The sequence below is a fragment of the Adelges cooleyi genome, unplaced genomic scaffold (genome assembly GCF_023614345.1).
Source record: "Adelges cooleyi isolate 19-005CV unplaced genomic scaffold, UGA_ACOO_1.1 ACOO_flye_CR_arks_rails_tigmint_CR_PRNA_108, whole genome shotgun sequence".
NCBI lineage: Eukaryota > Metazoa > Arthropoda > Insecta > Hemiptera > Adelgidae > Adelges > Adelges cooleyi.
The window spans coordinates 2,317,972-2,339,628 of NW_026095761.1; the positions used below are offsets into that span (position 1 = coordinate 2,317,972).

At 31.8% G+C, this 21,657-nt stretch overlaps 1 protein-coding gene across 1 annotated transcript in view; it reads left to right on the top strand.

Moving 5' to 3' along the window:
• The first annotated feature begins 501 nt into the window (after window positions 1-501).
• The window catches only part of LOC126840515 (uncharacterized), a 35,552-nt gene continuing 14,396 nt past the window's right edge, over window positions 502-21,657 (top strand). The window contains exons 1-4 of the mRNA XM_050576315.1: window positions 502-727; window positions 11,078-11,214; window positions 15,665-15,965; window positions 20,109-20,386. Of these exons, the coding sequence (XP_050432272.1) occupies window positions 502-727; window positions 11,078-11,214; window positions 15,665-15,965; window positions 20,109-20,386 (942 nt within the window). The remainder of the gene's footprint in view (window positions 728-11,077; window positions 11,215-15,664; window positions 15,966-20,108; window positions 20,387-21,657) is intronic.

Below are 21,657 nucleotides of genomic sequence, written 5' to 3' on the forward strand. Positions count from 1 at the left end.
TTGTATATATATATGTATAATTTAAATGGACGGGTGGACAGGTCGGCCGGTCGGACGGTGTGCGTAAGATTGTCGGCGGTCGCGCGACAGATGTCGTCGGGACCGCTTCACGCCGGCGGTACGCGGACAAGACTCGTTGAATGAGACCGGTATGCGGGGGCGTATAGGCGTTTCACTTTAGGCAGTATTGATTGTACCGGCGCGCACCGTACCGAAGCGGGTCAGAGGGTTTGTCCGCCGTGCCGCCGTCGCGCGATCCGTCGGCGATCGCGAGTACCGCGGTCACCCTGCTGGCGCGCGTCGTGACAAAACGACGTCCGAGCTTTGCGGTCGCCGTCGTCATCGCCAACGCACGTGCGTTAATTGATATCGTCAGCGGGCCCACCGCGGGGGCCTTAATATTTTTCCAGAAAAAAAATCAAATAATAATAAACCGACGGCGTTGTTATAATTTTTTTTTTTTTTTCGGACGTTTTTGCCCACCGTGAAGACCGTCGCGATATGCCGTCAATCGCTTTGGCAGTCGCGTTCGTGGCCGCCGTCGTGGCGTCCACCGGTACCGGTGGCCACGACGACGGCCAATCCGAACGCCAGCGGTCGTCCTGTTCGCTGTCGGAATTCGCGTGCGGCGGTGGCGGACACCGGACGAAATGCGTGCCGGCCATCAGGTACTGCGACAACCGCCGGGATTGTCCGGACGGGTCCGACGAGCCGCAGTACTGCACACGTGAGTACATATTGTCAAAGTAAACGGTTCGTTGTAAATTAATGGTAAATTGTAATTTTGTTGATAAAATTAATTTTATCCGACGTTTATAGAGTTAATTATAAAGTAATATAAAATTATTAAATACAACGTACGTCAACTGTGGGTTTATCAATTTAACTTTGGCAATTAATGTTTTAGCTTGATTAATGTTCAATAATTATTTGATTGATAAATATAATTTTTTTGATTATTTGTTGGTACTTAATTGTTGGCCCTCTCAAAGGGTTAGCAACTTAGTCTCCAAACCCAAAATATCTTTATCAATCAACTTACTTTATTCGTTAAAATTTCCATCATAATATAGTCTATAATAATGTTAACTATGTAGGCAATACTATATTTGAATATCCGCATTTTGTATTGCATAGTAGAAAAACTATTAGTCTTACTTTGGTGGTAATTAAAAAAAAAATTCCATTATATTTAAATATTTATTACCGTTCATACCATACTTGGAAAATTTTTTAAAAATATGTTAAAAAATGATGCCATTAATCAATTAACCAACACCACGAATATGTCTCAGAATAATAAAAATAATTTGAAAAAAAAGAGTTAAAATACATTTTTTTCTTATATATAGGCACTTTTTCAAGATTATATTAATTGTGATACACTATTAAGACCGAGTTGGATAGCATTAGTGGCTATATAGATTTGACAATGAATACAATTTGTAACTTTGGTTAATAGCCACTGTGGTTAAACCGTACAAGTACAGGTTGCTCATAACAAACACATTTTACTGTAAAATTATAATTTAAAAAAAAATGTTATTTACTTTTTTTATTACTAACAAACGCGTCCAAAAGGGGTAACATATGAAAATAATGTATTTATTTTTTTCATAATTTGTCTTGTAAAGAAAAATCTGTTAATACATGAACAATGTGTGTACCCGGTAGGTGTAAGTATACGGTTATATCGTTTCATGTATTTGTTTTTTATCACACAGTAGTGACGACACCGAAGAGTGAAAATAAATGTGTGTGTGTGTGGACATTGTGCAAAAGCCCTTTTGTACCTATACCCAAGTAGGTCAGGTCGGTTTGCGACGAAAGTTCCCCAGAGGGAGCAGCAAAAACTATGATGCCGAGTGTAATTTTGAGGGTAAAAAAAAAAATGTTTTCTCATTTTGAAATAATAATTTTTCTTTTATTTTTCTGGTTTTCCTTTTGTTTGTCGTTAATTTAGTCAATTAAAAACAAGTACAACGTTGTCTCGTAAATCCCGCAAGTAAGTATACTAATTATACAAACCGTCGAGCCGTCTGCGCACTTTTGCTTACAATCGCCTTGGAAGTTTCGAACAAAACGCTAATAATATTACCCCACCAAGTAAGTATACATATAATAATATATCGTTTTGGGTACGCGGGGTCGTCGTGCTTCCTCGAAGTTTGTACATAAATAAATACAAAGTCTCGCCCGTCGGGTAAATATTTACCCTTTGCAAATCGGTTTCTTGTATAATTTGATTATATATTATATTATTATCGTGTTATAAATTAACTGTTTAATGTGCAAAAACTTATCAGGAACAATAATTATATTGTGTATTAATGGCGGCCATTAAAACGTTAACCGTTGTTTTTTATAGGTTATATCGTTATGTTAGTGTAATTAATTTTTTTTTTTTTTTTTAGTAATACTTTGTCAACGCCGATTGTAATCGGACATAATAAAAAAAAAACAGCAATCGATTAACAGACATTAAAAAAACTAAAATGAAATGAAAAAAAAATAATCCTAATAAACCGTTACGTTTAATTAATAATCGCTCGATTTTAGCTGGAAATTAATTTTACGGTTGGATTTTTTTAACAAGCAATCAAAGCAAACCATTTATCAATCTGTTGTGTAGTGCGTTTTATACTTGAAAAAAAAAACACTAACCGTTATAAAAAAAATGTATATTTTTTGTATTTTTGTGTAGTTTTACTTTTTGGAAACGGATTTTTTTTTTTTTATAACAAATACAATATTATTATTGTTAACACGGTTTTTATTGGATTATGTTAAACAACTCCAATTTAACAACAATTATTATAATATCAGCTTTTAAACGTTTCAAAAATATGTTTACAGGCAAAACATGTTTTTAAGTCTTTCTCCCCATATTTTAATTGTAATTTTGTACCATAAAGTCTGTTAAATTTAGTAGGTATAACTTAACAGTGAGATTTTTTTTTTTATCGTGAGCCAGTCAATACTTTAATGGGTTTAATTAACAGTTACATTTTTTTTTTTCATAATGTTCTTATACCTACAGGTGATCCAACTAACGTGAGACACTCATTTTCAGAATTTTTAGGTACATATTTTACTGCATTTTTCAATATTTTGACAATTTTTATCGCCAATCTTTATAAGCCATAAAGGGATTTTTTTGTTAAATGGCAACATATGTTTTTAATTACATACATTTGTAGACAAAAAAATTAAAAAATACATTAGCGTTTGAATTTTTTATTTTCACTTATCTGTAAAAATACTACATTTCTTCTTAATAATTATTATCATATTTCTTCAGTTTTCCAAAACCGGTATAGCACATAAAATTCATATTTATGTCCAATATTATTGGCGATAACATTCTAACAACTAGGAAGTATACCTATACCTAAAAGATTTTGAAATAATGATAGACAAACGGTTCTTTGATTACTTAGATTACAGGTTATTTATTATGTCTGATTATGATACAGAGTACCCTTAAGCTAACTCATTATATTAAAAACCGCCCTGTACCGTGTTGGGGAGGCTGTTTGTAATTTTGTTGACCGTTTTGCCCTATCGTACAGCAAACAGCATTGCAGTGTTTACATTTGTTGGGGTCGTTGTAACGCCAACAGATTTGGCAACAGCAATTGGTGGTGGTGTGAATGCACGCCTAACTACAATGTCTACTATCTCTCTCTCTCTCTGTTTTAATAGGGACATTAATGAACCTATTTGACTAATTAAAAACCAGCTATGCCGCCGTACAGTGCTCAGTGAAAACAATCTAATTGGGAAAATACATTTAGCGCAAAAACGAGGTAGGTAGGTACGTTTGGGGAAACGCTAAAAATCAAAAGACAAACAGTATATTTTATACATATTATTATTATTATTATTATTGTATCCTTGGGGAACAATCGTTTTCCAAGAAATGGCCATCTTGGGAAATCAAAACCGTGTAAAGAAAAAAGGCCAAACGATTCGACTTGGGTTTGTACGCGTTTTACCGTTTTCATTTTAGCTTTTACATTATCTTAGAGGTACCTGTAGGGCAGTTCTGAACACTTATTCCAACTAAAATACTATGAAAAATACTGTAAAAACAAACAGTATAACCAGTACCTATGTATAGTTGTTGTACATTCATCTAGTACTTACTAGCGAGGCACACTTAAACGTGCCCAATTTAATATTCTCCACAATGTAGGTGAACACATGCGTATAAAAAAAGGTTATTGGCTTGTTGTATAAAAGCTTAGTCCACAGTATTCTAATATGTAGTACATTGATTAAAACGAGGTCTATATTACTTGTTTATAACCTCAATCATAATTAATTAACATATTTATTATAGAGCCAATTAAATTACAGTAATTAGTCAAAAAAATTCTATAAAAATGAAAATTGTTTTGTTTGAAGCAACTTGATGTTTTTTTTACTAGTACTATAAAGTATGTACACTAAACAATTTAATAAAAGACAAAGCTTTTAGACAAACTCAAATTTTGCCCAATTATAAAAAAATGGTATTATCAAAATTCATACAAAAAAAAAATTGTCTTGACGTTTATAGATTTTATGTATATTATATTATTTATTATATACCATTGCTTTATTTGTATACCAAAGGTTGTCTTTTCATCAGTCCGTGATTAATTTTATAGGATTTACAAGTATAATTCCTTTTGGATCAACTGGTCGGGTTCTAGGCAGAAATGGGTCGTATTCTAAATCGTAACCGCTTTTTGAACATTCTTAGGCAAACTCGGTCATAGAAAAAATAATTTAATCTAGTAATAATTATCATACTGATTATTCTTAAAAGAGTTCTTACCAAGTAAACTTGACAGAAAAAAAATATCAACTTCTTTTAGCATTAAATTATATAAATAGATAAATATAAATTAAACATTTGATGATTATTCGTTTTAAATAAAGCCAAGTATGTTTGACTTTGCATTTGATCAAAGTCTTACCGATACGTTTTATTTTATTAATCATTGGGCGATGAAGTCATGACATCAATCAACCACATGACGTACCGTTAAAGAGTTGGTGGTCTAAACATATTTCTCAGACAAGATTATTTAAGTAATAGTTGTTGGTTAACAATTAATGACAATGTTGTAGTTACTATAAAATATTAAACAAAATAAAATAACCCGTTAATGAATTATGTACATATGTATGAAAAAATGTCTAAAAAAGTAACCATATAAAAGCAATATTTAATTACAATAATAATATTAAATTATTATAACGTCGTTGAGGAGTTGTATTTATTACAGGAAATAGTTTGTGAACTGTTTCAGTTACCACATCAGCAAATAATACAGTATTGTGTAAGTTGTACAGTATACAATATATGATGAGTTGAATTATTATTAAAAATTGTAGGTACAATGTTTATGAAGAAAATTGTTTGTAAACAAAACATATATTGTAGTTAAACATAATACTTTTTTACACAACTAAAGGTTTTATGTAAAATTGCATCATGAAATTCTGAATTATATTTCTTATATACTGGAAAAAAAATAAAACCCAAAAGGTATCAAATATAAAAGTAATTACTAGTGCAGTATGACGGTATTCAGGGTTGTGCAGGTTTGTTAAAAACTAATTTGTAGGACGGGTCAAGTGATTATAAAAACCATTAATTTTCCCGGTAACAGATATATAGTAACAAACGAGAGACACTAACCACATCAACTATATCCTGGGTAGTGAGTTATGGTTTCTATTATATCAAATGGTCTAAACGATGATGAATTACAGCTGATACAGATTGAACCCGTTTGTAGTTAATGTTCGTAAGGCGCAAATTACATTTACCTTCTTGGTCCGGACGGTTAACGCACTTAATTCGGCAGTATGGTTGTGGAGATAATTTAGGTTTTTTTTTTTAATGTACATCTATTATATTACAATCACCTTTCTCATCGCCTAGGGCTGTCTTTTTTTTTTTTTAACTCAGACCTTTATATATCTTATTTCGATAAGGAGCTGCTGAGAAGGCATTATACTATAATTGGGTGTGAATAATGATGTACTTTCACTGCTAGATTATTCCCCATCGAATGACACCCTAAAAATGTGAGAGTACATTTTTTTCAATTACACTACAATTTGCCGAAAAATATTCTCATAAGTTTCAAAAATAAAGTTAACAATTTTAAAAATATATCAAACTTGTTTTTCGTGACGGGGTGGATATTTGGTATGTTATGTTTTCCATTTTTATATGTAGTTTTTGTACAGTTTTAAACCGTTAAACAAGTTTAACAACTAATAGTGAAATAAATGTATTTAATGTTTTTATAAATGCAATAAATCTCCAATCAGCTGACGATAATATACATTGTTTATAACTAATATATAATGGATATTGTTTTAATGATGTCAAACGCATGCTGGCCGAATGACTTGAAAAATTTCCGAATATATAATAATATAATAAACAAAATATGTTTCTATTTGAAAACGGACAAATAGCGTTTTCAATGTGCGTTTTTTGTGCTTAAATAAACTGAAAAATTAACTATCAAACTGTATATGATGGACAGCGACGAAAAATGTCTACAAAAATCATTAACAAACGTCTCCGAGTATTTGGCTTGTGCCAAACAGCTGTTCGAAAACCGGCTGGAAAACGAAAAAATCGCAGAATCCAAGTTGGACGACTTTAACTTGATCAAAACTATCGGCAAAGGCGCTTTTTGTCGTGTCGTGTTGGCCAACCATAAATCCGATCTGAATACGTTTCTGGCTATGAAAGTGAGTGAAATCAAAGTGAATACAATATTGCTATAACACTTTGTTGACAGCACAATAATTTTATAACAGGCAATGAGTGATAATAATACTGATAGTAGTAATATCACATTTCTTCGGTATTACTTTTAAACCCTTCACTCGGTAAGGTTAGGTTTAGTTAGGTTTGGGTAGGTTTGGTTAGGTTAGGTTTGTTTAGGTTAGGTTAGGTAAGAGTCGGTTTTAAAGTAAAGAAAATAATAGTGCTTCTTAGGTTGGTCGCCGGAAGTTTTCTGCAGAGATGCGCAGTGTCGAGAAGGGTTTAAGAGGGTGCCAAAAAAATTATAAATTGACTCGATTGCAAATTTTTCTTTTTTAATTTTTCCAAAAGGTAATGAAGAAAGATCACGTTTTGCGCAAAAACAACGTGCACGCTTTGAGTGAAAAACAATTTTTGGCCGCCCTACGCCATCCGTTCGTCATGCACATGGTGTATTTCGCCAAAGACCGGTGCAACTTGTATCTGGTCATGCCGTTCGCCGTTGGCGGAGATCTGTTTGGTTTGCTCAAGAAGAACGTGTCCGGGCTGGGCGAACACAACTCGAAATTTTACTCGGGTCAGTTGGCGTTGGCGTTGGAGTACTTGCACTTGTTGGACATACTCTACAGGTGTGCTTAATACACACATATCGTGTGGATCCGTTCTCTCGCGGGACAGCTGAGTAGGATGACATACGACGATGGGCTTTGTGTATTTCTGTGTTTAGAGATCTGAAACCCGAGAACGTGTTGATCGACGGCAACGGTTACATAAAGCTGACGGTTCCGGGCAATTGCAAGCGCCAGGTCGACCGGGCTTACACAGTGTGTGGCACTCCACAGTATTTGGCGCCAGAGATCATTTTGCACAAGGGTTATGGCAAACCGGTGGATTGGTGGGCTCTGGGCGTGGTCGTCTATGAAATGGTCGTCGGCAGTCTACCGTTCGACTCGGAAAACGACCAGCAAACGTACAAGAAGATCACGGACGGCCAATACAACATGCCCACCGACCTTTCGCCCGACCTCGTGGACCTGATAGAGAATTTGTTACAGCCCGACTTGACCAAACGGTATGGCAACTTGAAAAACGGAGCCGACGACATCAAAAACCACCGGTAGATCACCAACAGCTAAATGATTTATAGCGAGTAGGTGTAATAAACGGCTAAATTTAGTGGAATCCCGTTAACCGAGCAAGCTCAACTGTTGGAAGCCAAGTTGTTTTTTACCATCTTTATTTGTTGTTCGTACACAGTACACCCTATAGGTAGTATTCGATGGAGCGTAAAGCGAAGAAAAAACACCTCTTGTTCATTTTACATCATTATTATTTGCATAGGCGATATAGGTATATTCTAGGTACTAGAAAAATCCTACTTATATATACTCTTAACACCTCTAGATAAATGTTTAAAATTTTATCCAACTATTTTCTACTGTTTACATTTTTCAATTTTTGTCTTAGATGGTTCAGAACAACCGATTGGTTAGCGTTGTTTAACCGGACTGCGGAAGCACCGTTTCCGCCTAGTTTCAATGGTCCTTCGGACACGAGTAACTTTGAAGTGTTTTCCGAGGAAACAATTGAATGCGATGGTCGCAACGATTCTGATAAAGCAGATTTTCCAGACTTTTAAATAAAATATAATATATTATATTGTAAAGCACCAACGTACAGAAAATTAAAAAAGAGTGAAAAAGGGACTTGGATGAACCTAACACACGGTTTTATTTTATTTACAACCGATAGAATTTAGTGGATGACTAGATTATAACAGCTACTATTGATTGTGTCTTTGCTACATATATTTTACTCGTTAACTTCCTAAGCGATCGACGAGACGATCAAATTTCCACATGATCTCCCATCGTTATATTTTCTATATTGTCACGTTGGATACGCGTTTAACGACCGGCATTAAACTTATATAAAGGTGCAAATAAAAGAGAGGCGAGTGAGCTCATCATACACATGGCGTGTCTAAAGTCAACCGAAGTCACGATCATACACACATGATAAAAGCGAAAAACGTCGAAAACAATTAGTGTTGTTGTGGCAAGTCAATTAGAGGGCGTACTCGTCACGCAATGTATAATGGAAGCCGGTTAGTGATTATGGAAATGATGTTCGGACACTATATTTATGTTTAATGGTTCTATGTTACACCTATTTCAAACGCGGCTATCAATATTGTCAGGCAAATAAACGTGTTATTATCAAATTACATATTTTCCTAATTGTATGTTTAAAAAGAACAGCGTAAACAACGTTTGATAAAAAATGTTGTCCTTCTCATTAAGGAGAAACATACGAATCACGAATAATAGGTTTTATGGCACCCATCCACTCTTAAATTAAATTCAAACGATTCAAATATGCAAATAAATTTAATAAACAATGTATACAAATTAAGAAAACTAGTAAAAAAATATATACAGTATAAATAAAACTATAAAATCATCATAAAAAGTATCTTGCAAATGTTGAACACTAAAAGGTTTGTATTATATTTTAGGAGTTTTTAAAATATTTACTGTTGAAGTTGTGTTTGCAAGCATTTAAATGGCGGAAGACAAAATAGTATTCACAATGTAATATTATATTTTTTATTCAAGCGCATTCCTTGAAATTGCTTTTTTTCTGATTTGTCTCATTACTTATTCAATACTACTCTATGTACAGTTGGTTTAGTTCAATTGCAGTTATCTATTTGATTTTGTAATTAAATGATGGACTATTTGCAAATGAAGAATTTTACTTTTATTTTGATAAAATGAACTACAAACTGGATTTATGTAAACTATTTATTGCTGCATAATCATTGAATATAAATATTATTATAGACATTATTTAAGAATATTTACTTTTATCCGTCGGTCTATGATTTAAATTACATTATATTAGATAGCAAAATCATGTTAATAGAACACTTTTATCTGTTTGTCTGTTTACACATTACACATTAAAAGTAAGCTAATGATTGAGACAGCTGCCCTGTTTTTTGTTTTTTAAATAAAAAATCTGAAAATGCAACCTCACCGGGGTGTGGTTATGGGAAATACTATTAGGGAAATTATTTCTCTATAAACAGAAAACGGTTGGGTTATATAAAATGACAATAAACTATAATTTATTTACATTGTTACCGCAGTTTATGAATATATTATAAGCTACAATACCGAATGGACAAAACTTTTTTGACAGTCGAATCGGATTAACCTTATCGTCCGCAGTGCAACTTTCACAAAAAGTTGTAACATGTGTTTCTTTAAAAAAAAAAACTTTACTTTCATTGACATTTATACTTTTCATATTTATTTTTAAATACAACTACCAAAACGGTCAATCCGGGGTAGCGCATGTTGTAGATGTGCACATATTCATTTTGCTCATCATTTATTCAGTCCCTCTAAGTTCTAGGTTAATTGTTATAACCCTTTGAGACTGCACCTTTGGGATAACAGCTAGTCTTTAATGCATTTAATTTGTCAGATTTAGGTACCTAACTGAAAACAATTATTATTTATTCATGGCAAATTAAAAGCGCAGCAAAACATTGTGTGTGTGATTTGGGTGGAACAAATGGCCAATCAAACACAAACAACTTTGTTTGATTATTATTATTAATGAAAGCGACGGGCTAAATAAATTCTGTCAACATTAATCGCACAACGCGACAACCAGCGAAATAATATTTTATAAATGTATTCAATCCGTCTGTTTGCATTTGGCTAAAACACAATAAACTTTTATAACTAGCTGTGACGATAAATTATCGAAGTGACGGTGAATTTTAACTATGATAAATTATTATTATTATTACATTTCAACAGTTATATTATGTACATTGCACATAATTGTTAATTTATTGATAGTTTTTAATTGACTGTACACGGATCACGACATCTAATTAGGAAGCAGAACTTACAAATACCAACACACACCTGTATAAGGTACACCGCCATAACTTTTATATTAATTGACATAATAATAAATGTTATATATTTTGTTACCATACACCATTTAATATTAATTACTTAAATAAATAATTAGGTATTGAGTGTCTTATCTTTAATGAATCACCCTGTATTCTGAGACAAGTTCTGGTTTTAGCAAAGAAAAACCATACATTAAAAAAACTTTACAGAACAGGCTGAATATACCTGGAAACGGTTTTTTATAACTATATTGAAAAAATAATATTTGAAAAAATGGCCATCAGTTTGTTTATATTTTTGGTCGAATATAAGTACATTTTTTATATTAATGCATTAAATTATTTTTTTATAGCGTGCAATAGGACGTATTACGGGGACGTTGGCAAAACTTATGAATTTGAATTACACCGGCCTAAACCAGACAAGTTACCTTTCATCTGCTTTATAAAACTCGTCGCTCCAGGACAACATCTAGGAGATCTCATACAAGTGAGTTAAACAACTATTAATATTATTTTAACCGTAGAAAATTATAATGATCATTCCATTTGGTTTTGTGTAGTTTTTTTGATTTGATATAATGTCCTATTTCATCAAGTTTTAAACCGAGTTTGGAGTAGATAAGTTATATGACTTAAACACGGTTTAAAACTTAAAGGAATTGGGCCAAATAGCTACTCGACCGAGATTTGTATTATTATTTTTTTTAATGTGCATGGCTCGTTCTTTCCAAATTTAATAGTTATACTTTACTATTAGTACTCATACTACTTAGTTACTACTAGTATTTTTATTGAAGGGTTTCAAATTAATTGCTATACAATAATATTGTATAGCTTTTTAGTTATTCAGTGTAGTTAATATTTCCTTTAAAATGTTTCATTTTTCAAACTATTGTCCATGGTAGTCTTATACTTCAAGTTTTTTAGGTGTTTTAAGTTATTTAATTAAATTTTGCCCAACTGTGATATTTTGAACTTTGCTTTATTATACTTAATATTATCTTAATGTATTTTATTAGCATATTTTTTTTGTGAAACTAGATTACAAAAATATTGAAAATAAGAAACCATACAATGTTACTGGAAATTATTTTGCTCGGAGGACCGAAAAAGTAGTTTATTTATTTAGTAGCTGAAAATCTGATAAACTTCTCGTGGGACTATCTAATTTGCATAATAACGAAAAATAACCAAAAGGATGAAATGGGATGTGAATTGGAAGATAAATCTGGGCTGCTATAAATGTTTATCGTACATTAATTTCCATAAAATTTAAATATACAAATACCCTACGCTTATGTTGTTTCAAGTTATTGTTAACGGCGCTATGAATAATTACCGTAGAGCAGATGTGATGATGTTAGAACGGACGTGTGGTGTCGACAAGATGAGTCAACTTGGGATTAGATGTTTTTGCACGGACTTATCTGAGTTATAATATGAACAAATATTTAATTATTATTCTGCTGAAGGTAAACGAGCAAAGGAGAGACTAGCACGGCTGTCAAATTCATTTAACCAAGTACAACACAAAGTTGTTGATTTCAACTGTACAATGTGAATATAGAGTTGATTTTGCTTATGACCGAATGGAGGCCACAGCAATCAGCAATGTTTACTAACTAATAATAACAGCAAATAAGGATAGGTATGTTTCCACTGGATTATCTAATTTTCAAGCGACTTGTCTAAATTATTAGAATTGAGATTACTATATAATTGTAACAAATGAGGTGTCAACCCTTGTAATCCTATTTTCGGACACGTTTCAAACGTTACCTGTCATTTGAGTACACAATTTCATTACAGTTTGCTAAGTTCAATAATATAGTACATACTGCAAAGTGATATTTGTGGCAGCTACCTTGGTAAACATTTAAATACTGTTATAAAAGTCGAGAGAAACCAGAAAAAATGTTTTCGACCTTATAACTTTTTGTGTGTTTTTATTTTTAATCATTAGTGCTATCATATTAGTCTTTCTGTTCTGTATACTATTTTCTTCTCTGCGGAACGGTAAGATATTGCCGGATTATATATTTCCCCCCAGAGGCCTGATAAGAGCTTTCCTAAGAAAATCCTCCCAAAAAAAATAGGATTCGTTCAATCGTATGATTTTTCATGTAATCCTTTTGAATTATGAGTTTAAAACTCATTTAGCTTATAAAGCTTTTTAAAGCTCTGCTCGATTTCAAAGAGGACTTTCTTAACTTTGATTGATTAAAATATGAAACCACATGAATTTTGGGAAAGATGAAAATCAATGTAGTATTATTTTATTTATTTTAGTGCATCCCAAGTAACGTTTTTTTATGACTTGGTAAGTGCACTTGGACGTGAAACTATTGTGTGATATTATTATATTATCTAACTCGGTATTGTCACCGAAATGGGGAAACGTTAATTTAATCAACGCCAGCCATGGTATCTCGTTTGCCCTGAATATTATTAAATTAGGTATAGGGCGGCACTACGCAGCTGTTGAGAACAAAGGATTTCGCTAACCACGATTTTTAGCTCGTATCAAGTATCACGAGCATGTGCATTATTACGGTCGACTTATCCCTAAAAGCCTGACGCCAACCGTTTCTGCTCAGCCCACAAAGGGAGGTGGTGGTGAGGTGATGACGCTGTGGTTTCCGCTTTTCTGACTTCAATACTCTTCAATGTGCTTGAAATTCGGTTAGTTTCCACCCGACACAACAGTCATCTGCACAAAAAAGTCCATACAAAAATGTGAAATTTTCATCTAGCACGAATTTGTAAACGATTTGGAAAAATCAGAGTTTTCTTTTGTGTACAAAAAATAATGCAAAAATAATACAAAAAATATTCTGAGACTAGCACTGCTGAATGTATGGTTATAACACATTAAATTAATTGCCAAGTTGCACAAAACTTTAACACCGGTCCATAAACCCAACCTAGCATTAGCGTAAACTTGAAACTTAACCGACTCAAAAACCGACAAATGACTGGAAGAACGGATAGTTTAGATATTGTTAAACCTCTAAAAAAAAAAAAAATGTGCTCAATTCTGTATTTTTGCATTGTAACAAAACATAGTATGTAGTACAATTAGGGAAACCTACAATATTTTAATTTACAACACAGATGCTTAAACGGTATAGCTGTATATTTTGCATTCAGAAAGCACTGGACAATTAACTTCAAGTTGTATTCTTAATAATAAAATTAAACCTTTTGTTTAAGTATGGTAATTCGTGTAACAATATTACTAGAACATTCCATGACTGTATAATGAGACTGAAAACAAACTTTGTAAATTAATCAATTAATATGTGTTTATGTTTTACAAACAATTTTTGCGGAAGTAGAAATCGTTTTCCTTTTTTTTTTTTTAAATTGTTAATTCAAACACAAATATTTATTTATGTTTATAACATAAATACAATTACACTTGATAAATAAAAGTTTCACTTTTTTTTTTTAATTTACACTATTCTAATTTATCAATCTTCATGAATACTTTGGTCAAAATGCCAAAGAAAAGAGGATTTGTTCAATTGCCATTCAAATAAAAAATTAATTGGCCCGAAATTAGCCTAAGTTAATAGAAATTAAAAAGTTCAAAAACAATATTGTTTTTAGAGCCATAAGATTACAGATAAGATTGAAGCCATGCGATAAAAGTATTTTGTTGTTTTAGGATTTTAGTAGACATTATTTGTTACTTTTATTGGATTTTTATTATTTTTTTTAAGTACCTATAATTTATAAAAAATATATACTTAGAATAATAGTTTTCTAAAATTCTAGCTTCTCTCAATAAAGATAAACTTTATAGTTTTTTACAAACTGAAGTTTTAAACAATTATATTCAATAATAAGTTATACTGTGTATATGACTCTGCGTAGAAAATATACAGACATAATGTCTGTAATACTTTCAAACTCTTCTTAGTATTTTGTAGAAATATTTTTAATACTCCCAAAGATTAAAAAATACTGTGTGTTAATCGACGTATGAAGTGCACAAGAATTTAATTACCAGGAAATCAATTAAGTTATTTCTAATATTTTTTCGAATGAACAAAGCTCATTCCATTTTGAACCTTAAAGTATGTTTAAAATCCATATCTTAAATAATAGTTGTTATTATTTTTACAAAGCGTTGCACGTTTATACAATGCGTGAAGGAAGCATTTTTCTATTTATTTTTCCTACAATTTTTTTTTTAGTAAAAATGTTATATATTTTACATTATATTTGTTTTGAACAAAAAATATTGCTATCACAGTATCTTCCGATTTTTAAAAAAGTAAATATTGGATGAGGAGTACTTAATTATAGAACTGCTTAAAAACAATTATTCGATGTAATTATTTTGTAAAAGTTTTTATATTATTCAATATTTTGTCTACCCATTAAAAGATGATTAGAATTTACTGAAGTTTCTGTACTTATATAGTTTCTGTTCGAACATAATACAGTTCAATCAAAATGTGTTAAAGTAACTGTTTATGTTTATAATTTAAAAATATTTGTGTGTAACCCAAATTATTCCAACCATTGCCAAACCTGTAATGTAGTTTTCCGGTTTAGGAAAACCGCTTTAGGAGTTCAGTATTATGACACATTTTTTTGAATTAAAAATGATCAATTGTCTTCTATAAATTAAATTTGGTGTCTTAATACACTCCTCTTATATGGGTTTTTTTTTTGTGTGTAATTGTTTAGTATAATTTGCGAAAAAAATGTATTGTGTGAATGTGATTTTTACTTGTTCAGTAATATTAGATTCGTAGATTTTGGTATAATATTATTGGCATTGGCGTGTTGTACATTTTTTGTAGTAACTTGTACACCAAAGAGCTATTATAAGTTCTTGGGATAAGATCAGACGGCTTTGCATTGTGTTTTTGAACTACTGACTTGGGACTAAAACCCAAAACGGTTGACTTTTTTGTTTGCAGGTAACGCTGGATAGTTTCACCATAGGACGGTTTGCATCATACACAAACGCCGGTTGTCCGGATGGCGACCTACACATTACCGAATCGGACAGGCCAGCTGTGTCGGGTGGGTGGTGTGGAACGTCTTGGGCTCCTGCACATTATTACAGCGAGACCAACTCGATTACACTGCTGGTGCGGTTGTATACGTTATCAAGCCTGGACAACGCCGGCTACAACTTTGACTTTCGGCTGGGCTACAAAATGCTCAACCGAAACCGCGCAGTTGTCCGTTACGGCGACCAACTACAGCAGACCACAAGTAAATATTTTCTCTTTCCAATATTGTCTATGAACATTTTAATACGTTTCTTTATTCGTACGATTGTAAGTAATCAATATACAGGACTGGTGGCTGATTCAAACAGCGCCAATCTCAGAGTAAATGTGAACATATATATATTTTTTTATACAGGGTGTTCCAGCTTGAAAGGTGAGTAAATAGGTGATCCGGGAAATCCGGGGACCCCCAAATAAGTCCCCCATTTTCATTTTTTCGATAAGTCAAAAATGAAAGGTTCGACAGTTAGTTAAAAAAGTAAATAACTTAAAAAAATGTATAGATGTCCTGTAATTCAGTGCGAAAAGCTCACCTTAAAAGAGGGGTCACATCATTTTCTATTCAAATCCCATTCGGCCCCTAATTCAAAATGTATTTTTTCTTATCGCTTATCTTATCATTTATTTCTTACCTCTAGTCTCTAATCATTACCTCTTATCGCTAATATATTATCATTTATTTCTTATCTATTGTTTCTAATTATTTATCTCTTATCATTTATCACCACATATTTATATATAATGAACTAGATTCCCAACTAGCGATAAGAATAATTGAAGCCGACGGTCCGCCATTCTAGTGGGATTAATGTGTGTTATCAATGCATATTATATATATCTGTGATTGTTATGAACATATATTATTCTTACGTGATAAGGTTCTAATTCCTAAGATGGCGAAAAGTGGCTGCTTCAATCTTCTCTATTGGTGGCATGTACAGTTAGCAATCTAGTTTATTATATACATCTGTGCCTATCTCTTATCATTTACCTCTAATCTCTCATAGTTTATCTCTTATCATTTATTTCTCATCACTTGTCTCCAATAAGAAAATAATAATTATTATTTTTTTCTTATCATTTTTCGAGTTAGGGGCCGAAAAGAGACGGAAAATGACGTGACCTCTCTTTTAAGGTGAGCTTTTTGCACTGAATAACAGGAAATATATGTATATATATTTTTTTTTAAGTCATTATTTTTTTACTTAAAATCTTTAATTTTTTACTTATCGTAAAAATGAAAACTGGGGCTTATTTGGGGGTCCCCCAGATGTCCAATCACCTATTACTTGTGTTTTATGCTGGAACACCTTGTAGTGTACAAGATACCTATTAAATATTGTGGAAACCCGTCAGGAGAAATGTGCCAAACTCTACCACCGTCAGGTTATACAGGTTATGCGATGGCTATTCGTTAGGATCATCATGACAGTAAAAGAATAACAGCTTTTTTTTATTCTCGATTTTTTTCTTCAGTGTTGACGTCACGTAAAATATATATTTGTATTCCGTCGGTTGACCGAACGGAAAATAATGTGTTTATGTCATTGTGTCCTTGCGAATGGTGCAGACGTTGAATTTGTCTTAAATACAATTAGGAGATGCCGCCGACGTTAAGACGTTTCAGTAAAACGTCGTGTTTGCAGAGCGAAGAGCTTAAGTGCCTTTTAGTGGTAATGCCGTTGTAATTTGCATATTATTATTTTTCTTCTTAACAAAACTCAACGCCGTTTAAACAAAATTCCGACTTTGTAAACGTTGCTGCTGTCGTATAAAGTGTAAAAAAAAGGTGTAACAGTTGTTGTAAAATAACGGGGGTTTTTTAATGGTTAAATAAAAAAACAAATGAAATATTACGAAAAATACATAATATATCTTTAGATTTACATTTTTGTATTAGGCCGTTTTCAAAAAAGCGTATAGCAATAAAAAAAACTGACATTTTCTGGAAAACTGAATTGATTTTGATTGGCTATTGTTCCAAGTTCACGGTAGGATATGAATATCAAATTAAACAATGTAATTTATCGTTTATGTATTTTAGGGCGTGGAACATTTAAAATAAACCAAAACAAAGTGTCAAAGTTTTTTAAATTTGATTTTAACGTACAAACTCAGTGAATGAGTATGTATATAAAACATTATACAAGTTCTACTTTGAAATTCTTAAACTTAAAGTTACGGTTGCCATTTTTTTTTTTTATTAATACAAATATTTTTAAAAAACAAAAGTTTTCACAAGAGATAAAATATAAAGTAAAATATACTCTAAAGCTTTAAAGCGTTTTTTTTTAAAAGTTCATTGTGGAAGTTATCGTATGAATTTATACTAAGCTTACTTTAATATTGTTCACTTTAAAATAAATAACTAGAATTGTTTCCGGTTGTGTTTGAACCGTTTTTAGTTCCTTTTTTTTTTTGTAAAATACTTAAGTTTATAAAACAATGTTATTATTATTATTTGATATACACAATTCTAAGGTTTATAAAAAAAATAATTTCATTGATAATAATTAATAAACATTATTTTAACCTTTGGATAAATAATAGAACAACAGTAAGCTCGTCAATATATTTATATATTATTTTCTTAAAAAATAAAATGTTACACTGAATTAATGAAGAAAATATCTTACCTATGGGCTGTAGAAACACAGCTTAACGTTGCAATGCGGTTTTATAAGATAATATTATTCTAGACAACACTTTGATTAATATTCCCGTACGGTATTTACTGACATCTAATTAAGTATATGGTTGCTTAATGAAAAATGTTGAATATCTGAAATTGTGTAACGAATGAGTCTTGTTTATTATATTTATACATAACTACCGACCATCTACCTACCGGTAGTAATTAAAAAAACAGCTCTCTTTAGTAAGTTTTAAAGAACACAAGTAATTTACAATATCAGCTAAGACCTGTTATTACTATTAGGTATTCCGTATTTTACGATTAACACATTGATTAATGTTATGTCTCAAAAGTACATATTTTGTTGTAGACATAAGACATTTGAGGTTTTTCGTTGCAACCACAGTGGCACAGCGTTTATTAAAGGAAGCTAGTTTTGTGTTCATTATAATATCAGACCTTATTGTAGCATCCGGCTTATATGTATATACACTCCTTCATTGTCTTAGATCTTGGGCATCTTACTGTGTAGAGTGTTTACTTTAGACCCGAACGGTCTGACATAATCCATAGTTATTAAAATCTTGTCTAAAATAATCCCAAGGGATTTTCACGAGTGGCGATAGAGTTTATATAATGAAGTCATTGTTTACTTTTCTAATTTAAAAATGTAAAATATAATTTATGACATAGTCTTTAAAGAAAACCTTTTCAATTTAAACGCTCAATGGGCAGTTATACACATTCCTGTGTATAATTTCCACTGATTAATTTGTTTATCCTAATAAAAAAAAGTTGAACAATTTAATACTGTTTATTCAAACTTAACAAACTTAACGCGGATATTTTTGAAACAGTATAAAAAATTAAAACAATATATAATTTATTAAACACATTAATGTATTTTTACTTTTTTAATTTCAACTTAAAATTGCGCATCCGCTTTTATAGGACTTATCATTATGATAATCCTATTAGGCATAACTTAAGAAGGACTTGTCTAATACAGTTTAAAACGCATAGCCTTCTGACTATAAGTTATATGCAAATTTAGAAAATTAAACTAGATAAATACATAAAAGAAAAAACACAAGGTATTGTAAGCCAAAGTTTTAATAAGAAAAAAAATTATTTATAATTTATACCATTTTAAATTTATTCTAAAGCGAAATCTAGTTTTTTTAATCAACTATATTATTGTTATTATACTAATTATTGACAACTTTTAAACGGTACGTTTGTTTTACAATGATCGTGAATCTTACATTTAAACAAATAAAATAAATCCAGCAATGATTTCATACATAAAAAAAAATAAAACTTTACAGAATAAATTAAAAAAACACAATGGAATAATTTATAAAGGTACCTACTTTTGTGCACGAATAACGATAATAGGTTTATGTAAAAATGTATAATATAATACGCGCATTGTTTGCGTCACTTTAATAAATGATAATAGCAGCTTAAAATTGTTCACTTTAAACATGAATTATACAACGCCACGGAGAACATTGTTTTGATTTCGATTGTTTATTATTCTCTTTGTTGGGTTTTTCAACCGAAAAAAAAAATCAGTCAAGTTGTGTTTTATTTCAAAGGTTTAATCGATATGCGCTAGGCGTTTGAGAATTGAATCGAATTGTGACGACCGTTATAATGAAATTATTTTGTCGTTTTTTTTTTTTCATTTATTTATTTATCAAATAGTGTCCAATGAAACGTTCGACATGGGCGATCTGATGGAAGGCACGTACTGTTCCCGGATATTTAGCAATTGCGATAAGAAACGGTGTGTGCTACAATCGCCCAACTATCCGGGACTGTATCCCCGGAACCTGACCTGTTACTATGCCATTCGACAGCACCACATACCGCACGGTCATCAAGCCCTGGTGTCCATCACTCAGCCTTACAGTCGATTGGTGTCGATCAAAACGGACAAAACCGATCAGGAAGGCGCGGATTTGAATCCTGTCGAACGAAAGGTATAATAATAATAATAATAACTGGAAAACAAATCGCTTATAAATATAATATGGTAATATGCCAACTGAACAAATCCCGGGACGAGTCCATTTTCATATATAAATTTCGATCCGGCTGCGCAAACAATATCATACCGATGGTTGATAGGTCTCAATCATAGAGTAATATAGAGGTCCCCTATAATGCCTGTATAACTAAATTGAAGTCAGAACTTAGACTCATTTTTCAGAACTACCGTTTTGTATAGTTTAAAATATTGTAAAATGTCAATATATGATATGCTGGTGCACTGTATTTTATCAACAAATGATATCACGGATTTTGTCAGTTACATACAACTACTTACAAAACATTTACAAAACGAAACATTATGTTCATGCTTGATTTTCACCTTTGGTTTTTATTGTACAGTACTCGTAATTGACGTAATTCATGCATTTTGTTAATAATTAACTATAGATTATATTGTTGAGATAAATACTTGATAAGTATCAGTACATAACTTTTTTCAATCGTTTATAAGTTTAAAATGTATATTACAATTTTTACCAAATTCATATCGATATTATTAAAAATAAAAATAATTTAGTGCATTATTCAGAATTTTTAGGGAATTTTAAAAGTATTTTAGGACATTAAAATCATCAACAATGATTATAATAATTGAGTAATTGACCCAGAAAAAGCCAAAGGGGGAGGGCAACTGCCCCTACTTTTCCCCTCCCCCTGCGGACGCCCTTGATATACATTACAATCACGGTCATATATACGGCCGTGATTACAATATATTTATCGTCTATATGTAAAATGTTTATTGGCAAATAATATTTTATCTGTATTTCGTAGGTTGGTACATATGAACCAAACAGTACAATATTTTATTTTGATAAAATGATAGTTCTGAAAAAGGAGTCGAAGTTCCGGCTTCAATTTATGAAAACAACGGCCCCTCTATATTACTCTATGGTCTCAATAGATGTAACCCTCGCTTTTTTCGATTTTGAGGTTATGATTGAAATCGATTGTACAGATAAAAATACACACTTTGGCCAAATTGTTGTAACCCTCGCATTACTTTATTCTGATCAAAATTTAACATTTAATTTTTGACATTTTCAGGCGTCTTAGCTCTGGCACATAACCGAAAAAACTGTCGTGAAAACTGACGTTGCCAAAAACTTGTTACGTTGTTATCTGATAAGAGATAAGAGATTAGAGATTAGAGATGAGGTATGTGGTTAGGGTGGGAATGGGAATGGGAATGTTTTAG